This window comes from Dipodomys merriami, unplaced genomic scaffold, assembly GCF_024711535.1.
Source record: "Dipodomys merriami isolate MVZ:Mamm:240054 unplaced genomic scaffold, mDipMer1.0.p SCAF_48, whole genome shotgun sequence".
Taxonomy (NCBI): domain Eukaryota; kingdom Metazoa; phylum Chordata; class Mammalia; order Rodentia; family Heteromyidae; genus Dipodomys; species Dipodomys merriami.
This window is the reverse complement of record NW_027206046.1, coordinates 1,319,687-1,341,026: the sequence shown is the minus strand read 5'-3', so window position 1 is coordinate 1,341,026 and position 21,340 is coordinate 1,319,687. Positions and strand designations below refer to the sequence as shown.

The following is a 21,340-nucleotide window of genomic DNA, read 5'->3' as shown; positions in this document are numbered from 1 at the left end:
AAAAGAAAAAAAATAAAAATAAAAAAAGAAAAGTTACATGCATTTTGCAAAAATTAAGGTTATTGGTGTATCATTTTTATAAATCTTGCTCTTTTTTGATTAATCTGGCTCCTGGCCCTGGTCACAAGAGAAGTGAAACTTCCTTGTAACTCAGTTTAAAGTGGGTTTGGTTTCAGTTGAGAGGATTTAGAGAACTTTACTTATGTGTGCTATAAAATGTAATGAAACCAACATTAGTGGGGCTTTTAAAAATAGTTATAATAAAGATGGTATACAGAGAATGAGTACATTTGTTTTTGGATAATTTACTCTTTCCCTTGTTCTCTCCCAGTTTTTCCCTCCTGTCTCCACCCACAAGTTGTATAGTTCATTTCCAACATAGTGTCTACTAAGTACCACTGCTCTATTTGTTCACCTTACTGGGGCTTTTAAAACTGGGGTTTTGGCTCACCTGTAACACTAGCTACTCAAGAAGCTGAGATCTGGGGATCAGGGTTTGAAGCTAGCCAGCTAGATAAATCTGAGAGACTCATCTCGAGTTAACTAACAAAAAACCAGAACTGGAGATGTGGCTCAAGTGATAGAGGGCTAGTAGTGACTGGAAAAGCCAAGAGAGTTCAATGCCCTGTGTTCAAGCCCCAGTTCTGGCACAAAAACCAAACAAAAGTCTAGAGTTTTAACATAATACAAGCCAGCCAGGCGTCAGTAGCTCATGCCTGTAATCCTAGCTACTCAGGAGGCTGAGATCTGAGGATCATGGTTCAAAGCCAGCCTGGGCAGGAAAGTCCGTTAGACTCTTATTTCCAATAAACCATTAGAAAACCGGAAGTGGCACTGTAGCTCAAATGGTAGATCGCTCGCCTTGAGCTGAAGAGCACAGGGACAGCGCCCAAGCCCAGAGTTCAAGCCCCACGACTGACAAAGAAAACCAAAAATAATACAAGCCAGGAGTAAGGGTCCATGTTCATAATCCTAGCACTTGGGAAACAAAGGTAGGGTGATCAAGAGAGTTTGAGACCAGCCTGGGCTACACAATGAGACCATTTTATTCATAAAGGAGGAAACAGTTTAAGGTAGCTCACAATCAATTTTATTAGGTTCATTGGTCCCTGTTGTAGATTCCAGCATATTGAAAGGACTAATTTCTTCATTCACAAGGAATCTGAAGTCCTTAGAGGTAAACCTTGTTAGTGTGAAGAGTGGTGTGCTGGATTGAAGGGGCAAACACCACAGCAAGTGGGTGGAGCTCTTTGCTCCAGTCCCTCCTGGGTTTCTGCCTGGCCCCTTAGCCGGTGCTGTGCTTGACAGACGCGCTCCTCTGGTTGGTTGACTCTTATGGTGCTGGTGTCTTTTGGACAGGACGAACCTGGAAGCCTTGCAGAAGAAGCTGGAGGAGCTGGAGCTTGACGAGCAGCAGCGGAAGCGCCTTGAGGCCTTTCTGACCCAGAAACAGAAGGTTGGAGAGCTGAAGGATGACGACTTCGAGAAGATCAGCGAGCTGGGTGCTGGCAATGGCGGGGTGGTATTCAAGGTTTCCCACAAGCCATCTGGCTTGGTCATGGCCAGGAAGGTGAGTTTTCCTGGATAATGGGCAATGGGATTATCACTCAGGAGGCCTGAGGACATTTCACTTCCTTTTTGTGCTATTTTGATTTTGGAATGTTATCTACCAGGCCAGGGGTAAACATGCCAGAGACTGTGTTAAGGAGTCAGTTCCTATCCTTAGTCAGAGAAATGGTAGCAGGTGACTCTTCTTTAGCCTCGTATGTGCTATGGGAGGGACAGCAGGTACCAGTGTATCATTTTGTTAAGTTGGAGAGGGGCTGCTTTCATTCTTGGCTATGCTCAGGCCAAACTGTGAATTCAAGTTGCTTCCCTGTGCTCTGTCTTATCTTTGTTTTTTGTTTTTTTTGTGGGGTCAGTCATGGGGCTTGAACTCTGGGCTTAGGCGCTGTCCCTCAACTCTTCAGCTCAAGGCTAGTACTCTATCACTGAGCCACTTCCAGTTTTTTGAGTGGTTAATTGGAGGTAAGAGTCTCATGGACTTTACTGCCCAGGCGGGCTTTGAACCATGATCCTCAGATCTCAGCCTCCTGAGTAGCTAGAAATACAGGCGTGAGCCACAAGTGCCCAGCTTCCGTCTTATCTTTTAGGTAATCTTTTATGTGATTGTGACTTGTTTTCCCAATAGGAAGTGGCAGTATTAAGGGATATAAGGTATCACCTGGGCCTTTGGCAGAATTTCAACCCCATTAAGCAGCGGATCTCTGATGAGCCAGTTGGGTGGCCAGGTCAGCCCAGTTTGGTGCCTCATGCCCTCCTACCCACAACCTGATCATGACGAAGTCCTTAAAGCCAGTTTTCCCCTGGTATCTAAGCTCCATGGGGTCATTTTGGGTGGACCCTTCATTTCGCTTTGTTCTCAGGGTGAGTCTCCTGATTCCTGAAAGTCTTGGCTCCTGGGAGCAGAAGCAGCTGGTCCTTTCCTGGTTATAGTTCTCTATGTCAATACCTGCCAGAACATGGATGCTTATTACTTTGCTTAAACAGAAACTTGTGTTTTAAAATTGCCTGTTAAGGGGCTGGGAAGGTGGTTCAGTGGTAGAGCACTTGCCTTGCATGCCTGAGGCCCTGGGTTCGATTCCTCAGCACCACATAAGCAAAAAGAAAAAAGCCAGAAGTGACGCTGTGGCTCAAGTGGTAGAGCGCTAGCCTTGAGCTGAAGAGCTGAGGGACAGCGCCCAGGCCCAGAGTTCAGGACCCATGACCGGACCCCCCCCAAAAAAAATTGCCTGTTAAGCTGGGTACCGGTGGCTCATGCCTCTAATCCTAGTTACTCAGGAGGCTGAGATCTGAGGATCCTGGTTCAAAGCCAGCCCAGGCAGGAAAGTCCATGAGACTCTTACCTCCAGTAAATGACTCAGAAAACTGGAAGTGGTGTTTGCTCAAGTGATAGAGTGCTAGCTCTGAGCTGAAGAGCTGAGGTACGGCACCCAGGCCCACAATTCAAGCCCCACAACCTACCAAAAAAATTTGCCTTATTCCTCCTCCTCTTCTTCTCTTCCCCAGCTAATTCACCTGGAGATCAAACCTGCCATCCGCAACCAGATCATCAGGGAGCTTCAGGTTCTGCATGAATGCAACTCCCCATATATTGTGGGCTTCTATGGTGCATTCTACAGTGATGGCGAGATCAGCATCTGCATGGAGCACATGGTGTGTATCTGCTGCTGTGCCTCTGGAACAACATCTGGGAATTTGGGAGGCCTTGTTTTTGATCTGGGAGGTGACAGCTGCCTCCCTATAGCTTCCTGGATCCACAGCCCTATCTTGGGCATCTAGGAGGTTTGAACTTAGAATTTGACATATTTACAGGATGATGGGCCTCCAGTCCAGGTTCTGCTTCTCTTCAAAGACAAGTGGCAACAACCACAAGTCTCTGGGGGGGTGTTCCTAGAGCATGCCCCCACGGTTGTCTCCTTCTCAGATGACCCTAAGGTTTTGATGTTTATAGTCTGCTTCATAAAGTTTTGGTCCATTTAATTCTGTGTGATGTAGGTATAAGATTCTCCAGTTATGAAGATAAATCAAACTTCAGAGAGTTTATAATCTGCTTTAAGGGCAGCCTGAGGGGTTGCTTGGGGCAAGGTATAGTAGTAGAAGATGAGCACTAATGTACTCATGACTTGGATGGAGCTGCCAGTCTTGTTACCATTAGCCACCTGCAGGCCTAACATCAACAATAACAATGTTGATACTAACAGCAAGCATTATCCTAAGCAAATCAATGTTTTATTGCATTTTCACAGCAACCTTTTTGAATGGATTTATTATCCCACCTGAACAGGAAACTAAAATGCAGAGATTGAATCTCATTCTTCTAGATCCCACAGCCTGGGTGCTGTCCCTCAGCTCTTCAGCTCAAGCTTTTCAGCTCAAGGCTAGCACTCTACCACTTGAGCCACAGCGCCACTTCTGGCTTTTTTCTTTTTGCTTATGTGGTGCTGAGGAATCGAACCCAGGGCCTCAGGCATGCAAGGCAAGCACTCTACCACTGAGCCACCTTCCCAGCCCCGACAATATTTTGTACACAAGGGGTTGGTCACCTTACTCTTAGAAGGAGAGCTAAACAGTAAACAGCCTACAATTTGCATAAACCTAAGTCTACTCTTAGGCACTTTAGGGTGGAATCTGAGTTCCTGTTAAGCCAGAACTGATTGTCCTTTCCAGGAAAACTCTACAGTCAGAGAGTGTATTGGGAGAAGGCATTCCAAACTCATAGTCCTTTGGGGGTCTCATAGCTTGGATTTTTATGCTCTTAAGAAAACCAGAAGGGGCTGGGAAAGTGGCTTATTGGTAGAGTGCTGGCTTAGCATGCATGAAGCCCTGGGTTCAACTCCTCAGTAACACATAGACAGAAAAAGCCAGAAGTGGAGCTGTGGCTCAAGTGGTAGAGTGCTAGCCTTGAGCAAAAGAAGCTCAGGGACACTGAGTTCAAGCCCCAGGACTGGCGCTGTCCCTGCACTCTTCAGCTCTAGGCTAGCTCTCTACCATTTGAGCCACAGCATCACTACTGGTTTTCTGAGTAGTTTATTGGAGATAAGAGTCTCAATAACAGCTGGGTGCTGGAGGCTCATGCCTGTAATCCTAGATACTCAGGAGGCTGAGATCTGAGGATCGTTCAAAGCCAGCCTGGGCAGGAAAAATCTGTGAGACTTTTTTTTTTTTTTTTTTTTTTTTGGTGTGTGTGTTGGTCGTGGGGCTTGAACTCTGGGCCTGAGCACTGTCCCTCATCTCTTTAGCTCAAGGCTAGCACGCTACCACTTGAGCTACAGTGCCACTTCCGGTTTTCTGGTGGTTTATTGGGGATAAGAGTTTCACAGACTTTCCTGCCCGGGCTGGCTTTGAACCGAGATCCTCAGCTTCCTGAGTAGGATTACAGGCATGAGCCACTGGGTGCCTGGCTCTGTGAGACTCTTATTTCCAATAAGCCACCAGAAGACCAGAAGTGGCACTGTGGCTCAAGTGGTAGCGTGCTTGCCTTGAGCTGAAGAGCTGAGGACAGCGCCCAGGCCCAGAGTTCAAGCCCCACAACTGACAAAATAACAAAACAAAACAAAATGTCTATGTAGAATTATTATCGAGTCACTCAAGGAGTCTTCCAAGTTTTTTCTTCCTTTTACATTTTTTGCTTAATTAATTGCATCGTTACGTTTCTTTTTTTCTTTTTTTTTTTTTTTGGTCCAGTCATGGGTCCTGAACTCTGGGCCTGGGCGCTGTCCCTCAGCTCTTCAGCTCAAGGTTAGCGCTCTACCACTTGAGCCACAGCGCCACTTCCAGCTTTTTTCTTTTTTTGCTTATGTGGTGCTGGGGAATCGAACCCAGGGCCTCAGGCATGCAAGGCAAGCGCTCTACCACTGAGCCACCTTCCCAGCCCCGTTACATTTCTTTATGCTTATAGCTGGTAAAATTAAAAGGTTTTCACAGTTAAAAAAAAAAAAAGAAAAAGTCTCATAGATGTTCCTGCCTGGGCTAGCTTTAAACCATGATTCTCAGATCTCAGCCTCCTGAGTAGCTAGGATTACAGGCATGAGCCACTGGCACCAGCTCTTTGCCATGTTTGTGCATCTTGAAAGTTTGGAACATTTCTGAGACATGGTAAATGATCTGTAGCAACTTGTTGACTAATTGTCACCTTCTTGTAACCTTGGGCAGATTTCTTGGTCTTTCTGATTTTCAGTTTCCTTACCTGTAAAATGACCATTTGTTATTCTTGTTTTCTTGTGAGGATTAGCTAGAACAACAAAGTCCTCTCTCAGCACTTTGCAAATGTTAGGGCTGATAATTCGGAGACAAAGGATAAGAGGCTGTATACTTTTAGTCAGGAATGGTATCCCTCAGTGCCAGTTTCATTTCTTTCCAAACTCTCTAGACCATCTCTAACTTACACAATGATAGGCATGGTACTTGGCATTAATGAACTCCAGGGAGAGTCTCATTGACTTGGTACCCCATTATTTTATATTTTGTGCCCATCCTGGAGCTTGAACTCAGGGCCTGGATACTGTTCCTGAGCTTTTTTGCTCAAGGCTAGTGCTCTACCAGTTGAGCCACAGCTCTACCTCTGGCTGTTTTGATGCTTAGAAATGAGAGTCTCATGGCCTTTCCTGCCTGGCTGGCTTCAGACTGCAGCCTTCGGATCTTAGCCTTCTGTGTAGCTAGGATTATAGGCATGAGCCACTGATATCTGGCAGCCCCATTATTTTAAAATATCACTTCCCTTTAATTACAAGAAGGGTTGCAAACACCATTATAGGTATCTGTTGCCATTTGTGGGTGCCATATGCAAAAAAAAATCCTGGAAAAGTAATTTGAGTGTCTATGAGTTTTAACGAGAGCGAAACAGCTTCTGTGGGAGGCCTGGAACATTTCTGACTTGGTCCTAGCCCCTGGCCAGGACTCATTGTTTCTCAATGACCATGGAAACAGTGTTGGCCTCCCCTCGGGGACTCTTATCCTTTGGGTTATGTAAGCTGTTAATCACATCAATCTGGTGAGTTGGAATTTTGAACCTAGCTGGTAGGTAGAGTAAAAATTGAGAGGTTCTCATCAATCTAAGCCACATACCAATATGCATCAGGGTCCAACCAGGCTTGCTTTCCTTAAACTTCACACACTCCCCATTACCCCATACAAGCATTAGGAATGCCCAGGCTTTGGAACCTCTGCAGAGGACTGGTGGGTGAGCTCTTCTCCCGCCTCACATGCTGAGTTTCTGTGGGTTTTGGCACACAGGACAGTCATGTGCCACCACATCCAGCCCTTGAACAGTCTTTCAATGCTAGAGGAGGGGCTCAAAGTGCCAGAGTCCAGCCAAGCTGTGTAGATAGCAGTTGTGGGTGGTTGTAGGTTGAAGTATGTGCAGCCATGATTTCTAGAATACCTTTCTGCTTCAGCCCTGGACCCCCTCCCCTCATTCTTTTTATTTTATTTTATTTTTTAAATTTTATTTTAGTGTAAAGATGCTGTACAGAGGGGTAACAGTTACATGAATAAGGCAATGAATACAGTTCTTGTTGAGCATTGTTCCCGCTTCTCTTGTTCTCCTACTATTTGTTCCCTCCCCCATCTCCTTTGCTCCCTCCCATTCTTGGGTCCCCAGCAGGCCCCCAGCAGTAGAGTTCCTGCATCAGCTGTAAACTAAAGTCCTTATATAGCATAGTTCCCCTATTTTGGCTTTACTGTATTACTGGTTTAAAAATAAAAAAAGATGGGGCTGGGAAGGTGGCTCAGTGGTAGAGCGCATACCTTGCATGCCTGAGGCCCTGGGTTCGATTTCTCAGCACCACATAAGCAAAAAGAAAAAAGCCGGAAGTGGTGCTGTGGCTCAAGTGGTAGAGCGCTAGCCTTGAGCTGAAGAGCTGAGGGACAGCGCCTAGGCCCAGAGTTCAGGCCCCATGACCGGACCCTCCCCCCCCCCCCAAAAAAAATGTAACTAGTTATCCCTCACCTACCAGCATGAGTTATGTTCCAGAGACCCCTGCAATAGGTGAAAATTTGCAAAGTAGCAATAAGTGAACTATAGTATAGTGAGAGATCACTAACGTTGCTACTTTGTGGATTTTGAAGTAGCAATAAGTGAGCTGTAGTATAGCGAGGGAAACTAATGCTTTGTGGATTTCCACCTATCCCGGGGGTTCTCTGGTACATAACTCATGTGATAGGTGAGGGATCACTGTGTTTGCTTCTCTTGAGCTGGGGTGGGCTTTCACTTCAGTAATTCCAGGGTCTTGTCACATACAAAAAGTGCTCAGGAGTCCTATTCCAACTTTTAAGGTGTTTTGTTCTACTCTGTCATAGGCTTTTCATGATGTCCTGTGCCATTAACATTCACATCCAACAGTATATGATGAAGCATCTCCAAGCATACAGACAGTAGAAGGAATTGTATCCTGTACAGTAAATCACCATCTTGTGTCTGCAAGTGACATTTTTGCTGTATTTCTTTCAGCACATACTGTCCATCTGTCCACTGCTGAAGTCCTTTTGGGGAATGCATTTTAATCATCAGTTTGTTCTCACCATTCTTTGTTTATAGACTAAAGCACTTCAGCCAGAGGCTCAGCTTTCCTGGAAATAAGTTGGCTCTGTACTGCCCTGTCTGAATTTTGAGACTTGGGGGACCAAATGATGCTCCCTGAGCCCCACACAAATGCTGTAGGCTTCAGAATGAGTTCCTGCTCAAGTGGTAGCTGAGCAACCAGGGACCTGAGTCCCAGAGTGGATGGCTCTCAGGCAGGAATAAAAGCTTCTGAGCTATTATTTTCATAAAGCATTTGTCTCTTCTATAGAAAACCTTCACAAAAGTACCACTGACTTCGTTAATAATTGGCTTCTAAAAATAAGCAGTTTCAGCAGCTGTAGTCAGCAAAGGCAACAGTAAAGGAGAATTAGAAGGCTTTGAGGTTAGTTGCAGGCAGTAATGGGTCATCCTGATTAGCTCTTGCTAAATCCATTGTTCTGTCTGTAGCTCTGCTTGTAGATTAGGAGGTTTAAAAGGTAGAGAACCAAGCTTTCTTTTTCAGTAGATTCCCCCCTCCCCCAAATTGAATTGAGGACATCATGCATGGAAGCACATGATCTACTACTGAGCTACACCTCGAGCAATGGAGATACTTACCGTACCAACTCCAAGTTTAGCTGGTGGTCTGCCGCAGGCTGTGGCTGGGGTCAGTTGAGAGGCAGAGTTGTTCATTGTCTTAAGTAGAGGAAGAAACCTGAAAACCACACAGCTAGCTTTCCTTCGTCATTTGAATCCAGTTCTGACCGAGGGGCTTTGTTATCTTGTTTTAAATATATGGTCCCTCCCTTCTGATTAGGCAAAGCTATTCAAACAAAAGAGATGAAACCATACTCAATTGTAGGCAGAATGGAAATAGCTTGGGAACGTTCTTCAATACAGAGTTCTTACTGGCCAAGGAAATTGAGGGTACTGTATGTAGTCTTTCTAGGAGTCTGTTGACTTGGGGATGGAGTAGACGTGCCACATAGCTGGACTGTGGTCTCACCATGTAGCCCAGGCTGGCCTCGAACTTGGAACCCTCCTGCCTATGCTCTGTGCAGAGAATGTATGCACTGTATCCCTTTCCTTCTCCCTCTGTCTTTTCTCCTTCTTCTGTCATGTTTCTCTGTCAAGTTTCTTAGCTCTCTCTCCTCTCTCTCAGCTGCCGTGGTTCTCATCTTAGAACACAGTGGTGGATTTCCTCACTTCCACCTCCATGTTGTCAAATTTTGGTCTCTAGGTTGGGTCTTGGCCACAGATGCCATTCCCAGCCCTATCTGTCACTGCATCTTTTGTGAAATGAGCACGTCATCCCAGGACCTCTGGGCAATGGAGTGCTTTTCTATCCTTTCTTTCCTCACTTCACCCCTTTCCCAAGTACAGAAAGCAGTCCTTACTTTTGAGTAAGATTGCAGCTCAGATATTGTCTACTGGGTTTAGCCAGAATTTCCTCTCTCCTCTTCTATATGTCTCCCACGCTTTCCTTAGACAGTTCTGGCTTTATTATAGTGCTCAATAATTGAGGGCAGGAGCCAACTCTTGTTTATATCTCTGTCCCCTATAGTTTTTTTTTTTTTTTGGTTGGTCATGGGGCTTGAACTCTGGGCCTGAACGCTGTCCCTCAGCTCTTCAGCTCAAGGCTAGCGCTCTACTGCTTGAGCCACTGCACCACTTCTGGTTTTCTGAGTGGTTTATTAAGAGTCTCACAGACTTTCCTGCCTGGGCTGGCTTTGAACCGTGATCCTCAGATCTCAGCCTTCTGAGTTGCTAGGATTACAGGCGTGAGCCACTGGCACCCGGCTGTCCCCTATAGTTTTTAACATAGTCTATGGCACTTTGTAGAATGACTGCCTTCTGTGATGTTTGTCTGTAGATTTTTTTTTTTTTTTTGTCTGTAGATTTTGTTAATGCTGACTGGTTAGGATAATACCAGATGCAGGGGCTGGGAAAGTGGCTCAGTGGTAGAGTGCTTGCCTTGCATGCATGTGGCCCTGGGTTTGATTCCTTAGCACCACATAAGCAGAAAAAGCTGGAAGTGGTGTTGTGGCTCAAGTGGTAGAGTGCTGGCCTTGCGCCGAAGAGCTGAGGGACAGCACCCAGGCCCAGAGTTTAGGCCCACAACTGACCCCCCCCCCAAAAAAAAATACCAGATGCAAATGTGCATAACCCATAATGATAAAGTAGCTGACATATCTGGAGTACTTTTGTGTTGAATGTTGTTTTGAATGCTTTTTAGATGTTCTTAAAATTCTTACCATAGCCCTCTGGGTATTATAATAGCCTTATAATCACTCATCTTCATTTGTGACCACTACCCTGTGCTGTCCTCCAGAGCAGACAGGACCTTTCCATACCTGCTGTGTAGTAGGTACGTTTTGGGATGTCTATAGGATTTGTTTGCTCTTCTTGACAGCTCCCATAATGCTTTGCATTCATATGATGTGTGGACCAAGCCAGGAGATGTTTCTCCTTCCTCTACTAGGAACATTCCCACATGGGAGATTTACTTTCCTCTTGAAGTATAGCTCTTGAAAGGACAATTAATTGCATACACTGTCACTAAATGGTCTGGTGTTTTTTTTTGTAGGATGGTGGTTCCTTGGATCAAGTTCTGAAGAAAGCTGGAAGAATTCCTGAACAGATTTTAGGAAAAGTGAGCATTGCTGTGAGTATGCTGTGAATTTTTTTTTCTGAGTTCCCTCACTCATATTGTAGTGAGTTGGAGGGAAATAGTTGTGGGAGGAAAGGAGCAAGTCAGGTGGGGGTTTATTTACGTTTATTTACAAATGGGGTTCTCACAGAATTTTCCCTGTCTAGAGTCTACATATAATACCTTTTTCTTCCTCCATAGAAAGGTTAAAAAATGTGTCTGCTGGGTTCTAGTGGCTAATATTTATAGTCTTAGCTATTCAGGAGACTGAGATCTGAGGACTGGGGTTCAAAGTCATCCAGGGCAGGAAAGTCTATAAGACTCTCATCTCTAACCATCAAAAATCTGGAAGTAGAACTATGGCTTAAGTGGTAGAGCACTAGACTTGAGCACAAAAGCTCAAGGACAGTACCCAGGCCCTAAATTCAAGCCCCAGAACCAGAACACACCCCCCCCCCCAAAAAAAAAAAGTGTCTGGACAATAGGGCAAGGTATTTAAGAAAATTCACATTTATAGTATCAGAAAATTTTATTTTTAAATTGCAGATTCAGGAAACAATTCACATAGCATTTTTTGTTCGTATTTGTTCCTTTACTGTCCCTGAGCTTTTGTGCTCAAGGGCTGAGATTCCACTCCTTGAACCACAGCTCCACTTTTGGCTTTTTGGTGGTTAATTGGAGAGAAGAATCTCACAGACTTTCCTGCATAAGGTTCTGCCCACCAGCCTCAATACTTTGATATAACTGAGTAAACAAATAATGTAGGTGGGAGGAAGGGAAAGAGAAAGGGAGGGATGGAGGGAAGGAGGGAGGCAGGCAGGCAGGCAAGTAAGCAGGCACTATTTGTTGGTGTTAGGTAAGGTAGAGTTTTTCTGAACACCTTTATCCCATCTTATTATGTTCTTTTTCCTCTAGGTGATAAAAGGCCTAACATATCTTAGAGAGAAGCACAAGATTATGCACAGAGGTAGGAAATGACTTGCTAGTTAAACAGTTTGTGTTTTGAGTTTCAGCTGAAATTGAAAATTATTTTGTTGTGTGTTTGGAGAGAAAAGACTTTTTTTGGTTGCTTGAACTCTGGGTCTTGTGCTCTGCAAGTCTTTTAGTCTGATGGCGGATGCAGCAAGTCTCACCCTCCTTTTGGTCTTGATTAACTTATTTTTCTCTTCTGGTTGCGTGCTGTGGATTAGGCCCTGGGGTTCTTCATAACGAGCTCTAATTTGATTTTCATTCCAAAGAGAAGAAAATCAGTCTCTTTCCCAGAAGGATGGGCTTTTCTTTCCTGCTTGCCTAGAACTGAGCCTCTTTGAAGGGTGTGGCTTTCCTTACTGTGGCTGTTCCCTGCAGGAGCTGCTCTGAGAGCCAGCTGCTACTCTGTAAGCCAGTTGTGTCTCTGGACAGATGTCTTTGGCCCAGCCAAGAATGAGTGTTCCCTTAGGATTTCTGCCTCTGAACAATGTCTGTATAGGCTGGTCTGCTACAGTTGCTCAGCTGTTCAGACTTCTATCTGCAGATCTCCAAAAGCCCTAGAGGAATTAGCCACAGGCACAGCTTGAGCAAGATATTGAGGGGGATGAGTCTGGAAATGTAGTTAAGGTTAGAGTGAGAGTCTCCCTGTCTGTTTTTAAGCTTCTTTGCTACCAGTAAGTTCTACCTCTGGTCTAATTGGCGTCTGATAAAATATGTACTATATTTCTTCTCTTTCTGTATTTGAGGAAAAGGAGGGTGTTTTTCTAACCTCTGTTTCAAATTTTTGTTTTTTATTTTTGTTGGTCATGGGGCTTGAACTCAGCCTGGGCATTGTCCTTGAGTTCTTTTTTTGCTCAAGGTTTGTACTCTAGCCCAAAGTGTGAGCCACAGTTCTACTTTCAGTTTTCTAGTGGTGAATTGGAGATAAGAGTCTTACTGTGACTTAAAGTAGCTAGGATTGAGATCTGAGAATCGGGGTTCAAAGCCAGTGCAGGCAGGAGAAACCCATGAAACTCTTATCTCCAATAAACCACCAGAAAACCTGAAGTGGCACTGCAGCTCCAGTGGTAGAGTACTAGCCTTGAGCTGAAGAGCCAAGGGACAGTGCTCAGGCCCAGAGTTTAAGCCCCAAGACAGACCAAAAAAAAAAAAAAAAAAAAGCTGGATTATAAGCATGAGCCACCAGCACTGGGCTCCAAATTTTTTCTTTATTTTTCCTTCTTTTTGCCAGTCATTGGGGGTTGAACTAAGGCCCTGAACACTGTCCCTGAGCTGCTTTTGCTCAAGGTTAGCATTCTACCACTTGAGCCACAGCACCACTTTTGTTATTTTCTGTTTATGTGTTATTGAGGAATTGAACCTGTAGCTTCATGAATGCTAGGCAAGCACTCTACACTGAGCCACATTCCCAGCCCTTGGTTAGTGTTTATTAACTTCCTTCAAGGAAGTGGAGCTGTGGCTTAAATGGTAGAGCAGCCTTGAGCAGAGGAAATCAAGCAAAACAAATAAGCAAACAGACACACAAACAAATAAAAGAAGCCAAGCAAGTTGAGTTCAACAAAAAAACCACAACTACTTCAAAATTTATTGGTTTAAAACCAAAGATAATTGGCTACTTTCTGACATTTTTTTTTGAGGTTGTAAGAATTTTCAATGGTAGAGTGCATGCCTTGCATGCATGAGGCCCTGGGTTTGATTCCTCAGCACCACATAAGCAGAAAAAGCCGGAAGTGGCGCTGTGGCTCAAGTGGTAGAGCGCTAGCCTTGAGCTGAAGAGCTGAGGGACAGCGCCCAGGCCCAGAGTTGAATGACTGGACCCCCCCCCCAAAAAAAAAAAAAAAAAAGTTCATGACACCCTTTCTAAGCCTATAGCTGAATGGGTATGGTGCGACCTATCATTTCAGCTAGGCTGAGATTGGGAAGATTACAGCTTCAAGGCAGCCTCGGCAAGAAATGGTCACAAGACCCATCCACAGAAAAGGCTAAGGATCGTGATTCTTGCCCTCACTCCACCTATGCAGGAAGCTTACAAAGGGGCCTGTGGTCTAGGCCAGTTCAGGCAGAAAGTTGAGATCTTATCTCAAATGTAAGCCGAGCAAAAACGACTGGAGGCATGTCTGAAGCAGTAGAGAGCATCTGCCTAATAAACAGAAGCCTTGAGTCAAACTCCCTCAATACTGTCAAAACATTAATTATTGTGTTGTAAATGATTTCTGTGCTAAGTAAAAATGTACACAAAGAACTCATAGCACAAGTAGTTCTGGGGGCTGTTCTTTTTTTTGGTCATGGGGTCTGAATTCTGGGCCTTGGTGTTGTCCCTTAGCTCTTCAGCTCAAAGCTAGCACTCTACCACTTGAGCCACAGTGCCACTTCTGGCTTTTTTTTTTCTGCTTATGTGGTGCTGAGGAATCGAACCCAGGGCCTCATGTATGCAAGGCAAGCGCTCTACCACTGAGCCACCTTCCCAGCCCTCTGTGAACAATTTGTAGAATACCTGTCACGTGCCATGTACTGGATGAACCACTGCAGAGGCTGCAAAATGGCTCACAGATGATTTGAGTCTTCCAGGAAAGAGGAGGGACTTTTCTGTAAATGATGCTAGTCAATGAAAGTCAATGTCATTTTTATGCATGAGTCATTGCTTGACCTTTTTTTGGGGTGTGGGGGTGTGGTCAGTTATGGGGATTGAACTCGGCCTGGGCACTGTCCCTGAGCTCTTTTGTTGAGCCAAGTGCTCTACCACTTTGAGCCACAACTCTACTTCCAGTTCTCTGGTAGTTAATTGGAAATAAGAATCTCACGGGGATTTTTCAGCTGGGGCTGGCTGGCTTTAACTGTGATCCTCAGATCTCAGCCTCCTGAGTAGCTAGGATTACAGGTGTGAGTGATCAGCTATCTGGCTTTGTCTGGCCAATTTTTTAAAAATTATTTATTATTTTTTTAACTTTTTATTTTTAATTAAAGCAACAAGGAGACCAATAATAAGCAGAGGTTACCTGTAACTTGTTAAGAATTTACCAAAAAGTACTTGCCAGAGTTATTTTAGCCATTGTCAGCTCTGTATCCAAGGTGCCTTACATAAAAACTTGACTGTCGGGCCAATTTTTAGGGCGAAGCTGATGTGATAGAATTTTTTTGGTTGTGTCAGTACTCACAATTACTTCATCAGAAAAGGGAATATGTTGGCTTGAGTCACTAGGAAGTTACAGGAAGTCTGTGAAGGCAGGATGAAGAATGGGTAAATACGATAAGCTTTGGACTCTGGTGTCTGTCTCTGTCTGTCTCTCTTTTGTGCCAGTTCTGGGCTTTGAACTCAGGGCTGTCCCTTAGTTGTTGTTGTTTTTTTTTTTTTTTTTGTCAGTTGTGGGTCTTGAACTCTGGGCCTGGGCCCTGTCCCTCAGCTCTTCAGATCAAGGCTAGTGTTCTACCACCTGAGCCATAGTACCACTTCGGTTTTCTGGTGGTATATTGGAGATAGGAGTCTCACGGCTTTTCCTGCCTGGGCTGGCTTTGAACCATGATCCTCAGATCTCAGCTTCCTGAGTAGTTAGGATTACAGGCGTGAGCCACTGGCACCTGGCTTCCCTTAGGTTTTTTACTCAAAGTTGGTCCTCTACCACTGGAGCCTCAGCTCTACTTTCAGCTTTTTGGTAGTTAATTGGAAGTAAGAGTCTCATGGACTTTACTGCCCTGCTTGGCTTAAAACTGAGATCCTCAGATCTCAGTCTCCTCAGTAGTTAGGATTATAAGTGTGAGTCACCAACACCTGCCTTGTGTTTTCTCTTTTTGTGTATTTTTCTTTTTTCCCCAAACAGATTATTTTCAGTGAAGACAGCATAGACCTCACTAACACAGACGCATTTAGTCCTCATCTAGCCTAGAGAAAACCCCATCTCTTGTCTAGTTACTGGTTCTGCTGCCTGCCTGTCTACATAGGGCCAATCTTTTGCACTCAGGGGACTAGAATAGTCTGATAAACCATTCTGGGTTATATGCTCATCTCTGGTGGGATGGATAGAGTGTTTCATTGACACCCTCAAAAACAATTTGATGTTTTCAGGAGGAGCATATCCCAAATGAAAAAGAGGAAGGTTGTGCCTAGTGCTGGTTGCTTATGCCTATAATCCTAGCTATTCAGGAGGCTGAGATCTGAGGATTGCCATATGAAAGCAGATCAGACAAGAAAGTCTGTTGAGACTCTTATCTCCAAGTAACCAGTAAAAAGCTGGAAGTGGAGCTGTGGCTCAAGTGGTAGTGTGCCAACCTTGAGCAGGGAAGCTTAGGCCCTGAATTCAGGCCCCAGCGCTGGCACCAAAAAGAAGAGGGAGTTTGTTACTAGAATGTGGGGAGAAGAAATGGATTCTGAATGTAAGCAGAAAAAGGAAGGGGCCAGGGATTTAGCTCAGTGCTAGATTACATGTTTAGCATGTAGCGGGAGACCTTGGGTTCAATCCCCAGTCCCCAAAGAGAACAAAAGTGAAAGATTTTCCATGACACTATTACATATTGGGTCAAGAAGATTAAAAAACAAACAAACCTGCTAACACAGAACAAAAACAACCAGGTCATTTCAGCAGGGATGGGAAAACTGGCCCACATACTGCATCTCTCCTACTATTTAATGGATGTGGTATACAAACTAAGAATGGTTTTCAAATGGTTGTGCTCTGGGACAGTTATGTGAAATTCAGATGTTAATGTCTGTGAATGGAGGTTTGTTGGAACACAGCCAAGCTTATTCACTGAAGCTGCCCCATGGGCAAATTAGAACCATTGCTTGTGAGAAAAAATGACTCAAAGACCAAAATATTTGCTCTCTAGGCCTTTACAGGAAGAAAAATTCCCTGGGAGAACATTAGAATTTAAGCAAATGTCTCATTTTTTCATTTGTTAAAGTTCTTCAGGAGGGACAGCTTTACCCCTGGAATGGATGATCTAGGCAGGAGAGAGGATTGTTTTCACTCACTATGGAGCTCTGAAAAGAATTAATGTCATACAAAAATTTCTGTGTATGGGCTGGGAATGTGGCTTAGTGGTAGAGTGCTTGCCTAGCATGTGTGAAGCCCTGAGTTTGAGTCCTCAGTACCACATAAACAAAAAAGCTGGAAGTGGTGCTGCTGCTCAAGTGTAGAGTGCTAGCCTTGAGCAAAAAGAAGTTCAGGGCCAGTGCCTAGGTGACTGTGTTCAAGCCCCAGGACTAGACCAAAAAAAACCCCAAAAACAATTCTATGTAATCCTTGCATTTCCCATGGCAGGATCATAGGTTCAGTTCAAGCAAAGTTGAACACGTTGTTCAGTTCCAAGAGCTGTGGGGGAGGGGGAGGAGAAGGAAGGAAGCAACTCTGCTGCATGCCAGTTAAAGCAGTGATTCATGCTGCCAGACTGCCACTTAGCCCTTTCTAATTATCAAGCTCTTCCTTTGATTAGGATCCTGAAGAAGCATGGCATGGTTTAAATTGATTATACAGTTCATACAGCTTAGCCTTGAAAATAATTTCTGCCTAGGAGTTGCTGGCTGATAAGGATCAATACATACTAAGAACAGTTTTAAATGATGCCTTAACTGGATTGTCTTTTCTTTCTGTTAGATGAGACAGAGTGTAGCCCACTTGATCTTTGTGCCTAATGTTGCATTGGTATCTTTGTTCTGTTAGGCAAACGTTCTATCACTGAGCTGTTACTCTAGGCCCACACCTCCTTTTGCTTTTTGTCCTAGCATGCATGTGCCTGGACCACGGTTAGCCTATTTCAGGCTTCCTGCCATAGCTGAAGTGACAGAGACACTGTGCCTAGCTATCGATTGAGCTGGAGACTTGAAAACTTTTCTGCCTGCCTAGCCTGGAACTGTGATTCTCTTGATCTCAGCCTCCTCTCTAGCTAGGATTGTAGGCATGAGCCGTTTTGTTCGGCTGTTGGTTGAGAAGGGTTCTCTGATGTATGTCTGCGCTGATGTGGAACCATGATGCTTCTCATCTCAGCCTCCCAAGTAGTTAGGATAACAGAGTAAGTCTTTTTCTTTTTTTTGTTTTTGTCGGTTGTGGGGCTTGAACTGGGGGCTTGGGCACGGTCCCTGAGCTCTTCAGCTCAAGGCAAGCACTTTACCACTTGAGTCACAATGTCACTTCCAGTTTTCTAGTGGTTTATTATTATTGGAGATTAGAGTCTCATGCCCGGGCTGGTTTTGAACTTGATTACAGGCATGAGCCATCGATGCCCAGCTAACAGACTAAGTCTTGATTGCCCAGCTTCAGCCTAGGCTTTTTTGTTGTTGTTGCTGTTGTTGTGGGGTTTGAACTCTGAGCCTACGTACTTTCCCTGTGCTCTTTTGCTCAATGCTAGTGCTCTAACCCTTTGAGCCAGAGCCCCACTTCTGGTTTTCTGGTGGTTTTCTGGTGGTTAGAGGTAAGAGGCTCAAGGACTTTCCTGCCTGGACTAGCTTTGAACTGTGATTTTTAGTTCTCAGCCTCCTGAGTATTTAGGATTACAGGTGTGAGCCACCAGTGCTCACAAAGCCTGAGATCTTCAGGGCAAGGCTCTACCACTTGAGCTGCAGCGCCACTTCGGCTTTTTCTGCCGCTTCTGGTTTTCTGCAGATTAATTGGAGATAAGTCTCTGGACTTTTCTGCCCGGGCTGGCTTTGAACCGAGATCCCCAGCTCTCAGCCTCCTGAGTAGCTAGGATTACAGGCTTGAGTCACTGGCGTCCGGCATAACCTAGGCTTTTGACAGAACTCAGACTCAAAGCTTGGAGGATAGATGTTTCAACATCTTGTACAGTGGGCCCATCTTGATTGGAATGTACTCCAGAAGAAGAGGTCCTGACTGCCTGGGGTAGAGTTAGGTAAAAGTGGGCTTTCTGGTCAGAGTGCAATTTCAGGCTTCTGTGGACTTGTTAGGAGAGATTTCCATTCCTGATTCCAGTGAGTGCCAAGATGCTTCAAAGAACATCCAGTTTCCCAGAAACAGCTTCTAGAGAAAGGGGGCAGTTTTTCAACTGCTGAGTTTATGTCACTTCATTTAGATGTGTCAGTGATAGGCTTTGTTCACATTTGTGGTCTTAATGAGCTTCTGTAGTAGATTCTCACACAATGACTTTTTTTTTTTTTTTTTTTTTTTTTTTTTTTTGTCGGTGGTAGGTCCTGAACTCAAGGCTAGCACTCTACCACTTGATCCACAGCACCACTTCCGGCTTTTTCTGCTTATGTGGTGCTGAGGAATTGAACCCAGGGCCTCATGCATGCAAGGCAAGCACTCTACCACTGAGCCACCTTCCCAGCCCCTCACACAGTGACTTTCTGAGTGACTTCTGGCCCTGCACAAGGCTTCCCTGCGTAGAAAGCTGGGATGACCGTGCCACACGCATAGAGGCTTCTGTCCTGAGCAGAGCCCCTGTCTGTGTGTGCAGAAGCACATCACCTCCTTGAACTGCAGCAGATTGCTCATGGTGTCCAGTCCTTTGCTCCCAACTCTTGTCTGTCATTGTGCGGGCCACCCAGAATGAAGGGACAGCAGGTCTACAGTGAGAGAGGAATTCTTCTTGCCCCTGTCTAGACTTGCCCTGCACTACAGCTGGAGAGAAACAGAGTGGTTGATTACAGCTACAGTCCTTGTGCCGGTCTCATTAGCAATAGGAATTTCATTCTCTCCAGAATTACCTCATCTGCTAAACCCACTGTGATGGATTGTAGCTCTTGGTAGGTTTGTCTTAGTTCCTCATGAGAAGTAGGCAGGGCAGGGCAGGGCAGGGCAGGGTAGGGTAGGGCAGGACCGGGCTGGACGTTGGAGGAAGGAGAATGCTTTTGTGGACTCTCTTAGGAAGTGTGATGAAGAAGGTGGTACTTTTTGTACATGTATGTGTGCGTGCATGCATGCATGCATATATGCATGCATGTATGTGTGCATGCACCCATCTGTCCCCATCTGTCTATGTCTGTCTGTCCTGGGGCTTGAATGCAAGGCCCAGGTACTGTCCCTGGGCTTTTTTTGTTCAAGGCTGGCATTCTCCCACTTGAGCCACAGATCCACTTCTGGCTTTTTGCTGATTAATTGGAGATAAGAGCCTCATACTTTTCTGCCTGGTCTGTCTTTGAATAATGATCCTCAGATCTTAGCCTCCTGAGTAGCTAGGATTATAGGTGTGAGCCACTGGTACCTGGCTACCATATTGATATTTGAGGTGGGCTTTGGTGCACAGGTAAAAGTTACACATGTGGACAGAGTCAGAGTAAAGATTTGCAGGTAGAATGACACACCAGTTCTGAAAGCAGATGTACCCTAGAGCCATTCAAGTTGTCTATAGCCGAGAGTCCTCCCTGAGGGCCACAGGCCGGAATTAAAGTTGTAGTTTGTTTTTTTAGTGGGAAGGTTTCCCTGCTGTGGGGGACTGGGGTTCATCATAGTGCCAGGGAGCAGTGGAATGTTCCTGCACAGGAACATTGAGGGGAGCTGGTGATCTGTCCTGGTAGGGCAGCTGAGTCTGGAGATCTGGACAGAGGAGAGAGATCACTTGCTGCCACCGTGGTCTGAGTTAACAGGACAGGAGGGGACATGTGGGAGAAAAGTGGTCAACTTTTTCTGGGCAGCTTCTGGAGAGCACAAGGCAGGTAATACTAAGAAGATGAGGAGGGGAAAATGCTGACTTGTTCGCAGCCTGGGGACAGGGGTGTAGAGGAAGGGACCTGAGGCTCAGTGATTCTTGGATAGCTGCATCTTGGGCCTCATTTAATGGAAACCTGGGATAGGAAAACTGGAATAGGATCCTTAGAGGATCTGGTCCTAGGAGACCCAGGCTAGCTGAGTTTTTGTCTTGTCTTTGTGCTGGTATTAGGGCTTGAACTTAGGGCCTTGTTTTCTTGCTTAGTTTTCTTTCTTTCTTTCTTTTTTTTTTTTTTTCTTCTTTTTTGGTCAGTTGTGGGGCCTGAACTCTGGGCCTGGGCACTGTCCCTCAGCTCTTCAGCTCAAGGTTAGCGCTCTACTACTAAAGCCACAGTGCCACTTCCAGCTTTTTCTGCTTATGTGGTGCCAAGGAATCGAACCCAGGGCCTCATTCTTGCAAGGCAAGCACTGTACCACTGAGCCACCTTCCCAGCTCCTTGCTTAGTTTTCTTGTTCATACCTGGTGCTCCATCACTTGATCCATGCCTCCGGTCCAGTTTTTTTGCTGATTAATTGGAGATGGATTCTCTTGGACTTCTGTGCTTTGGCTGGCTTCAAACCACAATCCTCAGATCTCAGCCTCCTAAGTAGTTAGGGGTACTGTGTGAGCCATTGGTACCAGTTCAGGAGAGCAGGTTTGATTTGAAGTCTTTCTGCTAGGGCTAGATTGTAAGCACTACACAAAGCAAGGTGGAGCTGGGCTTCCCCATATAGTCACAGCAGTAGTCTACTTGTGCTTCTCAGCTCCAGGGTAGGAACTAAGCATAAGGCTTGTTAGCATCAAATTAATCAGAAACAAATATAGTGGCAATTTCTTCTCCATTCGAACACGACACATTCCAAGCTTTCTCGGAGGTAAGTGCTTACTGTCCTTGATATCTGTGCCCATTGAAGTCATTAGCAGGCACTGGATCCCCAGGGGAATGCTGCCACCGAGGGACCTCAGAACTGTGTGTCTCTTCTTTTGTATTCTGGCTTAGGTGGAGCCTCATGGAACGTTGCTCT

The 21,340-nt window shown here is 45.2% G+C and overlaps 1 protein-coding gene across 1 annotated transcript in view; it reads left to right on the top strand.

The window, feature by feature from the left end:
- The window catches only part of Map2k1 (mitogen-activated protein kinase kinase 1), an 80,028-nt gene that overhangs the window by 37,849 nt on the left and 20,839 nt on the right, over positions 1-21,340 (top strand). Inside the window, exons 2-5 of the mRNA XM_069995083.1 lie at positions 1,360-1,570; positions 3,070-3,216; positions 10,650-10,727; positions 11,628-11,679. Of these exons, the coding sequence (XP_069851184.1) occupies positions 1,360-1,570; positions 3,070-3,216; positions 10,650-10,727; positions 11,628-11,679 (488 nt within the window). The remainder of the gene's footprint in view (positions 1-1,359; positions 1,571-3,069; positions 3,217-10,649; positions 10,728-11,627; positions 11,680-21,340) is intronic.